Genomic DNA, 12,080 nt, shown 5'->3' on the forward strand with positions numbered 1-12,080 from the left:
TCAGGTTAGGAGAGTGACAGGTTTGGAGGAGCCGGCAGGGAAGAGAGAACGGACTGGCAGGAGAGCGGCAGCAGCGCCGCGGACCCGACGGGCGTGGGGCAGTGGCCCGAGCGCGCTGTGCCCCGCAGCCCGCCCGTCACAGGCGGCGGGCCCGCACAGCCCCGGCTGCTGGAGGCGAGGGGCACCGGGGGGAAAGCGCACCTCGGCACCTCCTCCTCCTCCCTGCGGCGGGGCGGGGAGGGAGCAGGTGAATGCGCCCTTTGTCCGGCCGCGGCCCAGCAGACCCGCGGCCGGGCGCTCTCGGGCCGGCCGGTGCCGGAGGGAGCCCCTGAGGCCGCGCCGCCGCCGCTCGGGACGGGGCTCGGCGCAGCGCCGGGCGGAGGGGAGCGGGATGGGCGCGGAAGGCGGGGCCGGCAGCGGAGGTGGAGGCTGCGGCCGGGCCCCCCCGCCTCTCACTCCCATCTCCTCGGAGTCCGGCGGGCGCTCCGCTGCTGTCCCGCGGCCGCCTCGCCCTCCGAGCGGCGCCGCCGGGCGCTGCCCCCCGCGGACGGAGCCGCGCCGCGCCGCCGCTGCTGCCGCCCCCCGCGGCGCGGAGGAGAGGCCGGGCTGCCGGGCCGAGGTGAGTGAGCCCGGGGGCGGACAGGGGCCGGCCGTGACCGGAGCCGCCGGCGAGGTGTCGGTGTGCGCCCGGCCGGCCGGGCTGCGGCGCGTTCCGCTCGGGCCCCGCCCGCCACGCGGCCGGGCCGGGCCGGGAACCCCGGCGGGCTCGGGCTCGGGCTCGGGCTCCTGCACGGGGAGCGCCTCCGGCTCGTTCTTGCCGAGCGACGCTCTCCGGCTCCCGCCCCCTGGGCTTTCCTTCGGTTTTCCATTGAGCTCAGCAGAATTTTTGAAGAGCAGGGAAAGTTCCGAGCTCGCGTGCCGAGTGCCTGCAGCGTCCCGCACGATGCAGCGGGCACTGGGAAAGCGAGACACTTCTGCCCAGCAGCTCCATGCTGTAATTTTCCGATAGTGCCGAGAGAGAGGTGTAGGCACTGTCCCGCGCCTCTTCCATCCCCTCCTCGTTATTGTCATAGCCTGTTTATTTTACCCGTTTTTCTTCTTTCGTGGAGTCAGCCCTGAAACCCCGTTCTCAGGAAAATCTCCCAGTGACTTGGAATGATGTTTTCCCGGGGAAATGTCAGCACAGTGTGGATCACTATGGTTCAGCGTTACAGTGAGCCTGCAGTCTCAAAAATTCAACAGTACAAAATTTAGCAGCGTACTCACGGCGCTGGAACTTGGCTTTCAGCAGCGGGACGCTCTCCGCCCCTCGTTGACAGCTGCTTCCCAGAGCAGAAGGGATGTGCACGGAGGATGGACATTAATATAACTGCTGTCTTTCGTAACAGTTCTGAGTTAGGTTACTGTCTCTTGCAGGACTTCCAACTTTTCTTCCGATGTATTCCAAAAAGACATATAGTCTAGAATATTTCTTTCAGCAATTTATAGGGCACTGAATAGTGAATTGTAGGTGCTCTTCTTCTAGGGTTTTGAAAGGCTATTACTCTTTTACTGGGAAATAACTTTGTCTTAACTGGTATCAGAAGCCAGGTGGAATATGATGCTATGATGCTTGAGTTTCCTTGCATGCAGTCGCATGGCTGAAACCTATAGTTCTGTGGATGAACAAGTGCATTCATTCACACACACTTTCTTTTGTCTTTCTGTCTTGTTTTCTGCTGCATAAACCTTTAACTCTGTATTTGACATTGTATTAAACATTGTATCCCAAAAGAACCAATAAACCAGCTTTTAGGATCAGCAGCTGGCATTCTAGCTAATGGGTTGCTTTTGTTCACATGACGATACCATTTATTACATCCTCATCAATATAAACCTTTAACTGGAAACTAATAATGGACTCTTTGTTTCTAAAATTTCTGAATGAAGAGTGATAGAAACACAAGAACTGGGTGAAGCAAGCTTTTCCATACAGAGCTTCCTGAACTAAATTATGCTTCTGAATCTCTAAAACAGTGTGTTAGCCAGAAGGTAGGCTTCAAGAAGAGTGACTGCCCTTCATATTACCAGTTCCTTAAATATAGATGTGGAGTTCACTGTATTGGTTATTAGGTTTTTTTACAGGTAAGTTCACCCTACTAAGTTCTATTTGTAAACTATTCTTTTAATTGTAACAGCTAGAAATTATTTATATTGAAACATGCAGAAATAGAAATTCTAATATCTGAAGCTTTATGAAGATATGTGATATCCCAAAACTTTTCATAAAATCACCAGGACTAGTCCTAGGAATAGTAGGGGAAACAGAAGCGTGCCTTCATCAGTCCAAGCTTTCTCATGTGCAGGATATACAAAGAATAACCTTTTCCTAAACCATTAGCTGGTGTAGGAAAGGGTTAACAGCCTGACCTTCAGACAGAACTCTTGTTGACCCTCCTCTGCAACACTTGTCTGAAAGGTTATGCTCAAAGGGACAGCTGACTACCAGGAGGGAAAAATCCAAAGAGAAATACTAAGGAAAAGAACACTTTGAAAAAGAATACTTCAGCTTCAGGTGCCTGGTGGCCTGGCAGGGAGCAAACCCTCATAGCAAACAGTAGAAGGCTGTAAGACTCATCCACTGAAGGAACCAGACACAGTAAAAGAAGGAAAATTATCAAAGTCACATTTCTCCATATAATTTCTCAAAAGATTTATGGATATAAAAGTATCAGTAGTTAGAAAAACAGTTTATATCAAATAATTCAGCTGTTTGGTAGGAAAGTACATGGAAGAGCCACCTGGTAATCTTCTGAAAGGTTGTCACAGAAAGCCACTCTGTGGTATGGCACTCTTTCAGCAGCATGGTGCCAGTGCCTCTCCTGCAGTGTGCAACAACTTGGGAAGTCCTTGTTGCAAGGTCCTTGCAGGCCCTGTAGTTACTTCATGCTCTTTGAAACACTGTCTTCCCTGCTATCCCAGGATTCCAGAAACATCTCTTTCAATTTATCAATTCTCTTCCTTTTTTCTTCTTTTTTCTGCCACATGATTTTTTTTTCGTACCTAATAGCTTAGAACCATTTCTGTTGCTACTGGTGGTGATGAATATTGCCAAAATACCTGGGAACAGCACGAGCAAAGCTCCAGTTTCTTGTCCATCTTGAAGGGAGAATATACCTCTAAAGCCCCAGAGTGACTGACAGGTATTAGAAACAAAACATCTCCATGGGCTTCTTGTATCAGCAAGTCTCATGAACTTAAAATCCATCTTTACAACATTTTACATGTTTTTTCCTGCAAGCTGTTTCAAACAAATTTGTTGTCATTTAAAAACTTTAATTAATGCATCAGTTCTGCTGGTGACAGGGTTATTAGACATAAATATTATTTTCCATTAGTAATTTTGTTACACTGATTTATGCTTTCTCTTATTCTCTGCTTTACCCAGAAAATAAGCTGAGTTTTTCCATTCTCAGAGGACAGACTTTCCTTTCTCTAGTTGACTGTACCTTCCCTAGCAAATGTGTGGAGGACAAGGAAGAAAACATATTGAGGGAAAATAGGCCTCAAAGTTCCAGTATGGCATTTCAAAACCTGTTTTACATCCTGTGTTTGTTCTGCAGGGAGTTTCCACAATGGAGAAGAGGGAAAGTGGTAATCATGCCATTGATCAGAATGCAGCTCAGAGCATCATGCCAAGAAGAAATACAGGAAATCTTAACTACTTGGTAATGTTTCTGTAAAAAAGCAGCTCATATGTCACAAATAATGCAATCCTTGATTCAATTTTGTCCAGAGACAGTGTTACCATCATACTGCCAGATCATGAATATTTCTGAAGTGTTGTAACAATATTGACATGAAGAGATAAAAAGATAAAGAACATCTAATTCAATTTAATCACAGTCCATGGTAAAAAATAAACAAAGTTTGGGACAACTAAAAGCTACATGAGGGTAGCTGCTAATTGTATCTTACCAGGCGAGCAAAACTCCATAGAAATGATTCAGGATTTTTGCACAGGAATATAAAATTTAACTTTGGGAGAAATCTTCATGATAGCAACATTGCACTCAGAAAGTTTTCCACATTGCACAAAAAAAAGTCCAGAAAAAAAATCCTTTAATCCTTTCTTGTGCATGGTATTTGGGCTGCAAGTCTATAGCTGAAATTTGATATTTGAAGTCTCTCACTTATATAATAAGAAGCTGAAATGAAGCTTCACATAATGTAATCCTTCCATCCTTGCAGTGTAGTTATCTTCCTGGAATGAGAATCTATTTTAAAATCACTGCAGATAATGAAGAATGGGAAATCCACGCTACAAGTGCCTTGCTCTAGTGCTGACTGTGCACTTTGAAATGTTATGTTTCCAAGTTACCTTGTCTTTCATAGTGCATATGTTTTGTGTGTGGTTCCACTGCAGTAAGTTGTTAAAGTCATGATGGCAAATACTGTCATTACTGAACTTTTTAATTTTCTCTTGAACTCACTTTGTATTTCCATTTTCTGTCTCTTCCAGAATGTTGATATGCAGGTTGCCAATCCATCAGAAGCAGCTGCACTTTTTGATTTACATCAAGCACACCATTTTGGTGAGTTTGAACACTCTACAGAGCTGCACTGCAAGCAGGATCTGTTCCCTAAGTGGCACTTGCCAATGAAGATAGCATCTGTGATCTCATTATTAACATTTATTTACACTTCCATGAGAGATGTCATATATCCTCTTACAACCAGAAAGGAAAATGTTTTCTATAAAATTCCAATCCTTGTCATAAACAAAGTTTTACCAGTGACTTCAATTACACTTTTAGCATTAGTGTATTTACCAGGAATATTAGCTGCTGGTTTCCAGCTGTACTTTGGCACCAAGTATAAAAGGTTTCCCCAGTGGCTGGATAGATGGATGTCATCAAGGAAACAATTTGGACTTCTCAGTTTCTTCTTTGCCACACTGCACGCCTGCTACAGCCTGTGCTATCCAATGAGAAGATCATACAGATACAAGCTGCTGAACTGGGCATTCCAGCAGGTACGATGGGCATGCAAACACCAACCCTTCTCTATTCAGAAAATCCTTGGTTTGGTCATTCAAGCAGATCTTGAATGGGGGATAGGCATTTTCATTGCCTTTGTTTGATTTTCAAGTACATTCACAGAGAGCACTGTTCAGTGATGGAGCAGGACCTAGTTGCCAAAGCATATTATAGAGAGTAAAGAGTCATCACAGCTGTGCCAGTGTATATTGAATAAATTTCTTTATTTGGGATTTTTTTCCATCTGTAAAATGCACAAAATTTTATCTCTCAGGAACATTTAAGTCTTTGGCACACCATTAGTTTAGATTAATCTTCTCTGGACCAGTGAAATCTAGAAACAAAAATTGAGCACTGAACACATTTTTAGACACCTTTGCAAAGCCAGCAGTGAAGGAGGGCTGAACTAAATCATAATAATCTGTATTTGCACAAACTAAATTTGTGAATACTGATGGCTCACATTTGGAGTGATACCTACCTTGTTTAAGGATAGGATTTCAATGATGCTTCTGACTCATGGTCAATAATTGGCTTGCAAAGCTCTCCAGTGTCCTCTGTAACTAGAATTCCTGATGCTCACCTATAGCCTTGGGTGCCATATGTAATGCAGCATTAGGGATATTCCAATATAAGGTATAGTCTGCAAACGTATGTTTTTATTACCCCTAAAGTCTTTATTATTAAAAATTATTAAAAGCACAATATGATGATGTCAACAGATTCTTAAGATTTTTGTAAACAATCAAATTACCCATTGAAAACTCTGAAATCAGCTTTACTGGTAATCTGATTTAAATGTATTATTGGAAATTTCCTTGAGATTCCAGTCTTCAAGATGCAGAAATTATCATATTTGGGCATATTATGGCATGGTGATCACTAGTAGGATAAAAGTGCTGCTGCAGGTAGTTATAAATAGGAAAAGCTTTGACATCAGTTTATTAAAATCACAAATGTAACAAGTTGTGTTGTTTTTAAAAAACAGAGCTAAACAACTACCCTGGCAGGGTATTTTTATTAAAAAGGCCTGCTTAATTACTTTCCTGAAGTAGAGCTATTATTATATTTCCTGTTGTTAAAATCTCCCAGATATGGTATTTAACCATAGGTGGGTTTTTTTCTTGTCAAAACCAAGATTTGTCCTCACTGTGAAGGCAGGTTAAGAGGCCTCAGAATCAGGCTGTCCTGGGCCAAGACACTGATGAAGTCTAAATTCAGTCTAAAAGCTCACCTTTGCTCTGCTCTGCAGATACTGGTGAAGACTGTCATCAGAAGTAAATAGCAATTATATTCAAAGACATTCAAATAAACCAAAATACTGATTTTTCTTTGCTTATTTCATTAATATTATGGTGAAAATAGTGAAATTATATTTAACACAAACAGCCAAGTGTGCCAGTCTTAATTTTTATCATGCTCTTTTGGCAGGTCAAACAAAAAAAAGAAAATGCCTGGATTGAACATGATGTTTGGAGAATGGAGATTTATGTGTCTCTAGGAATTCTGGGACTTGCTTTGCTGGCCCTGTTGGCAATCACATCAATTCCATCTGTCAGTCACTCTTTGACCTGGAGAGAGTTCCACTACATTCAGGTGTGCATGAATGTCATTACTGCACATTCCATTTGTAGAACTTTGTGTTATCAGCTAAGACCATTAGGAGTTAGAAATATCAAACACAGAGTTAGTGAAACCAACTGAAAAGTTTGTTCCGTGCTCTTTGTTAACTGATTTGTGAGAAATGTTCTTTCCATTACTCTTTCATCAAGAGAACAGGCTGTTGTGTTCAGTGTATAAAAAAGCAGAGCAAAGACAACTTCATACCACTTTTTTATTCTCCTCCTGACTTTGTGACCAGCAGCAGTTGTTCTTTTGAGACTTTTTCTTAGCTCTGATGCTGAAGTAATCTTCTCTTATCGCTCCAGAATGCCCCATGTCCTGCTGAATTTGAAGTAGGTGGCATTGAACCAGTCAATGCTGTTCCCATATGACTCAGTTCATTCTGAAAGAGACATCTTAGAACAGATGCTGGATAATCAAATCCAGTCAGTCTCAAGTTTGCTACAGCTGTGCTTGTTTCCTTAACCCAGGCATCAGGGTTGCTCTCAGTTCTCTTACATCATATGCAGTAATAATCAGGGTGGTTCTGCTGACATCAGTATGGTCAACTAGACTTAAGCAAGTGTTGTATTAGGCCCTCAAACACCAAAATCAGAAAATTCAGTAAATACCTGGCATTTGAAAATCTGATTTATTTTTTAAAAGCAGATCTGAAGTGTATAATCAGCAGTTAGTGATCTGCATGCTCTATGAAGTCCATCATTTGTAAGATAAGTGTACAGAGAATATGGACAAGTCAGAAGGAAGTCTCCAAATGCATGACTGCTTTCACTATTGAAAGACTATGGTGAAGAAACCCAGAAGAGTAATACTTCTATGTTGGATTTATGTTATAAACAAATAAGCTTATTACTTAAAAATCATGTTCTGTACATTCAGCAGTTGAAAAGACAATATTCAACTTCACTGATGAGTACAAGATTATTAAGTGACAAGAAAAAATTACTACTGAATTTTCTTTACTCCTGAATTTTGTGGACAGTTTAGCCAAATTTATCACTGTAAGTTAAATGAAAGACTTGAGCTTCCTGTAGTTGAGCAGTGCTTTTGCCATAGTACTAGACTTTGTGATTTTATTTTAGCTTAAAATTTTTGTTTGCAAGTAATCAATTAATCCCTTAATATATCTGATTTTGAACTCAAAATTATTTATCACAGAATTAAGGCAATTTAGTATATAGATGGAACCTGTAAATTGAGATATTCAGGATTGAGCATGTTTCAGGAATAACCAGCAATCTCTTCTGATTTTTTGCTAAATATCATAACAATACTTGAAAAACGTGCATTTTTTTTTAACAGTGGCATAAAGAGTACAGTTGGAGTCTTGACTTACAGTTCTTACCTTTTATTTTAAGTCAGTGGCAGCTTTTGTTTGACTTGAGCCTGTTGGTCAAGGCCTGTCCAGATTTCCATATTTGTGTAACTGAGTACTTTTTTACCAAGTTGGGAAAAATAAAGCGTGCTATTTTTTTTCTCTTTGCAGAGCAAGATGGGATATTTAGCCCTGCTGCTATGCACTGTTCATGCCCTGGTGTTTGCTTGGAATAAGTGGGTTGATGCTAACCAATTCATCTGGTATACGCCACCTTCATTTATGGTTGCAGTTTTTCTTCCTATTGTAGTTCTGCTTTGTAAATGCATTCTGCTCCTCCCATGTTTTAGGAAGAGGATAAGAAAAATCAGAAGTGGTTGGGAAGCTAAGACACAAGCCAATCAAGCCAGCATAACTTCCAGACTGTAGATCAAATATGGACATTTTCCATCTATGTATGGAAATATGCTCAAGGCCATGAAATTTTCACCTGTGAGCTGTGTTTTCACTTTTGGTATAGATGTTTCTTTCTCACTTTTCTTTTTTAACTTCAGAAATATGAGATACTTGATGCAATTTTCGTCATTTTCAAAGATGGAAAATGAAAACATTTATTTTACACTTTAATCTATTCAGTATTTGGTATTTTTTGATTTCTTTCTTCTGACTCACTGCTTTTAAAATCCAAGTGTTTCATTGTTTCAATATCAGTTCTTCTGTATGCAAAAGCAATCATAAATCATTTCTCCAGATGACCATAGAAAGTAAAAAAACTATTACACCACAGAGCGCAGGAATGCTTTCTGCTTCGCACAGCCATGTGTGTACCTTCATGAAATCTCAGAATTATAATGGGACAAAAACGAGACTATTTATCATCCCATTGCCTCTTAGCACCTGCAGCCTCTGTTTCACTATGCTGAGTGGAGACCTTGGCATATGAGCCAGATAGAAACTGTGTATTCCTGCAAGGTCTTGGATGTACACAACTGGGCAAGCAGAATTACAGGGATCTTTACAAGGTAAATATCTCCTGAGGCTTGGGCACTGTCTAAAAAAAGAGTTTTTAGATTCAGATCTCCATCTTATCCAGAACCGGGTGTGTCTCTGTTTACTTGAAACTATAAAACATTTCCCATTTTTTATTCCATGAACCTGTTCTTTTGTTTCTGATGCTGGAAATTTTCCATGCTTTTGACAAAAGCCTACAGCCCTTAACATGTGTTAAACTTTATTTGCACAAATTATTCCAGTGGGATAACTCTATCAGGTAAGTATGTTTTTTTGTTTACTCTAGAGCCAGCACAATTGTGTGACTGGAAGAAAAACATTAAAAATAGACATTTGAATCTTGCCATTGATTTGGTGAGACTCTTGTGTTAAATGATTTCCAAACGCATCTTCTTTTACAGGAATTTTCCAGTAACTTTAATAAGCTCATTAAAACCTGTTTTCCTTACATTGCATAGGTCTGGCTGAAAATTTTAAATGAATAATTGATTTGTTAATATCTGTTTTGAAATATGTTACTCAGTAGTAAATATTTTCACCCAACATCAGGAGCATTTCTGCCAGTCTGCCTGCAGGAATTGACTAGGACTTAGACTGTTGATGCTACATGTTGCTGGTATCCTCTGAATGAGAACTGTAATTGCTAACACCTCTGTATTAAAACGAACAGGAAAACAACATATACCTAAAAAAATATGTAATACATGGTGCTAATGAAACTGTTGTCCCTTTCTAGACTTTTACGTGGATCATAAATAACAGACAAATTAAATAGCTACAGGGATATCACATTTTGTATTTTCCTGGTTGTTACCATTCAATTATTGCAACTTAAAAGATGGCCTTTTTTAAATTTGCATGTAGTGTAGTACTGTGAAAGTAACTGAAGACAGTGGCCTGTAGAATAAAATTTGTAATCGATGGTATTATATATCAAGCTAGTAATGCATGGCAGAGGCCAAAACCCTACAATACAGGAAACATGACTGCAAGGTTAATCTAAGAAGTTTCTAACAGAGCAGGAAAAGTATGGTGCTCAATGCATTTCCATTTATGTTTCCATGAACAAAATAAATCTTTTATAAGTAATAAGCTCTATGCAATTGTTACAGAAGGTAGTGCAAGATAGCATAACTTCATTCATCTCAACCAATTAATATGGTTTGAATTGATAACACAAATTACAGGGGGAAATCAATTTCAAGATCATCACATACTATCCAAACTGACCTTTTACGCTCATCATCCAGCTGTGGACATTAATCACACTTCAGACTTTTCTCTCTAGCATTGCCCAGGAGGCAAACCCAGAAGTGGCTTCTACAACATGAAACTTACATACAGTCTACAAAAGCTATTTCAAAAATCACACTACATCCAAACATTCAAGCGTGCTTTTCCCTACTGATTGTTTCAAGTAGGTTTTCTGTGTCACATCTAGCCATTTCCTTAGAAGTTATCATTGAATGCTTGTAGCCAGAACCTGAGACTTCATATTGGAGTCTCTTCACTGCTTTGTAAGTCTTCAATAAACTGTGTCACTTCCCAGTCTGCAGGCTGCTCAGGGAAGTGGTTGACTCACTATCCCTGAAAGTATTTAAAAGACATGTAGGTATGGTGCTTAGGGACATGCTCTAATGGTGGGCTTGGCAGTGTTAGATTTATGGTTGGTCTCAATGTAAATGACTCTATGATTTGCTTTTTAGGCATTCAGATGCAACAGTGAGGGAGATTTATATAGGGCTAAGAAGAAAATGCCATTGACAGTATTTAATTTCTCTGTTTGTAGCAGACATGATTTAGTTCAATACTGATGAAACTAAGTTCATATGTACACTTTAATTTATGTTTATGTACCTGTTTCAAAATTCAGTGTATTAATAGGCCTATATACTATTATAATACAATAATTGAATGTATGTGCACATTTTAGGCACTTATTTGTGTAACATTAATTAGTTTTATAAAACTGTGTGTTATTAAATGCTTTAATATATGCTGTATTTGCCATTGTGTCATATATATCAAGGGTAAAATGGTAAAAAGGCAAAGTACACTCCAGAAGAGTTGCTGATATAAACAGTCAAGGGGAACCATTTTCTCCACACTAGTGATGAGCCTGGAGCCTCAAAAGGAGAGAAAAAGATGTGGAAAGCAAAATGGACACTTTCATAGTGTAATGAAATTACATTTTTCCTGACAGAACCTTTAACTGTATATTCTAGCATTCAGAGATTCTGTGAGAAGGAAGAGAAGGCTTTGGAGGGAGACCCAAGATCTGGAAATACTGATCAAAGACCAAGAGAAGTTCAAGAATAGCAAGGGCATTGAGGAAGGGCATGTACGGGGATACTTTTGTCTAAGAATCCATCATTCTAGTAGCAGTGGCTTTAAAATGTCTCTGCAAGGTCTGCAAAGAACTTTTTTCTGTTGTTACACATTTGCAATGTGTTTGAGAGAGACAGAATTGAAATTCTGGAGATATAAATTGTTAGAGGGGCCTGAGAAATTTTATTCCAAATTAATTTGGAGAGTTCATAGCCAGAATACTCTTCCTAAGAAGTGATAGCAACAGTCATTGTTCAGCAAGCTAGAGCCAGGTCTGTGTTGGCTATTGTGTAACACAAATTCCTGTTGACAGCAGCACTGTAAGCAGTCCCTCCCTTTGGCTGCTCTTCTCTGTTCTCTCAGTCATGCAAGGCTTTAAAGATGTGAAGTTCATCAGACCAGGGCATTGGATCCAGCTGAAAAGTAATGCAGAGAGAAGAATGATTCAGCCAGATCCACTCATGGGTCTGATTCAGCTCGCAGCCGTGTACATATGTCAGTAGGAAGGACGAGAAGAGGAATGGTGTAAACCATTCCAGGCAGTTTAACTTAAACCAGCCCTGAATGAAAGTGCTCCTAAAAGTTAAAACTTACATTATTTCATCCTATTTCAGTAGCAAGAATATTCCCTTCAATATTTTTGTCATGTTCTTAGTTTTCCATGAATCAGTGGGCAAAAATGTGTTCTAGAAGTTGTCATCAAAACCCATATAAAACTGACTGACTTCTACGTGACTGTGGGCTATGTGGTTTCATTTGTAGAGATGATAATCTCACATCTGCTC

The 12,080-nt window shown here is 40.4% G+C and overlaps 1 protein-coding gene across 2 annotated transcripts; it reads left to right on the forward strand.

Annotated features, from left to right (window-relative positions):
- The first annotated feature begins 316 nt into the window (after positions 1–316).
- Positions 317–10,970, forward strand: STEAP1 (STEAP family member 1). 2 transcript variants are annotated; one of them, XM_079300346.1, is made up of 6 exons: positions 317–619; positions 3,603–3,707; positions 4,502–5,014; positions 6,450–6,614; positions 8,128–8,219; positions 8,307–10,970. In XM_079300346.1, the coding sequence occupies exons 1-6, from the start codon at positions 392–394 to the stop codon at positions 8,383–8,385; spliced, it is 1,182 nt and encodes a 393-aa protein (XP_079156472.1). In that variant the 5' UTR covers positions 317–391; the 3' UTR covers positions 8,386–10,970. The 2 variants fall into 2 exon arrangements, with proteins under 2 accessions (XP_079156472.1, XP_079156471.1); XM_079300345.1 differs by having other exon boundaries at positions 8,128–10,970.
- Positions 10,971–12,080: the final 1,110 nt, after the last annotated feature.

Source organism: Erithacus rubecula (genome assembly GCF_903797595.1).
Source record: "Erithacus rubecula genome assembly, chromosome: 3".
Lineage (NCBI taxonomy): Eukaryota > Metazoa > Chordata > Aves > Passeriformes > Muscicapidae > Erithacus > Erithacus rubecula.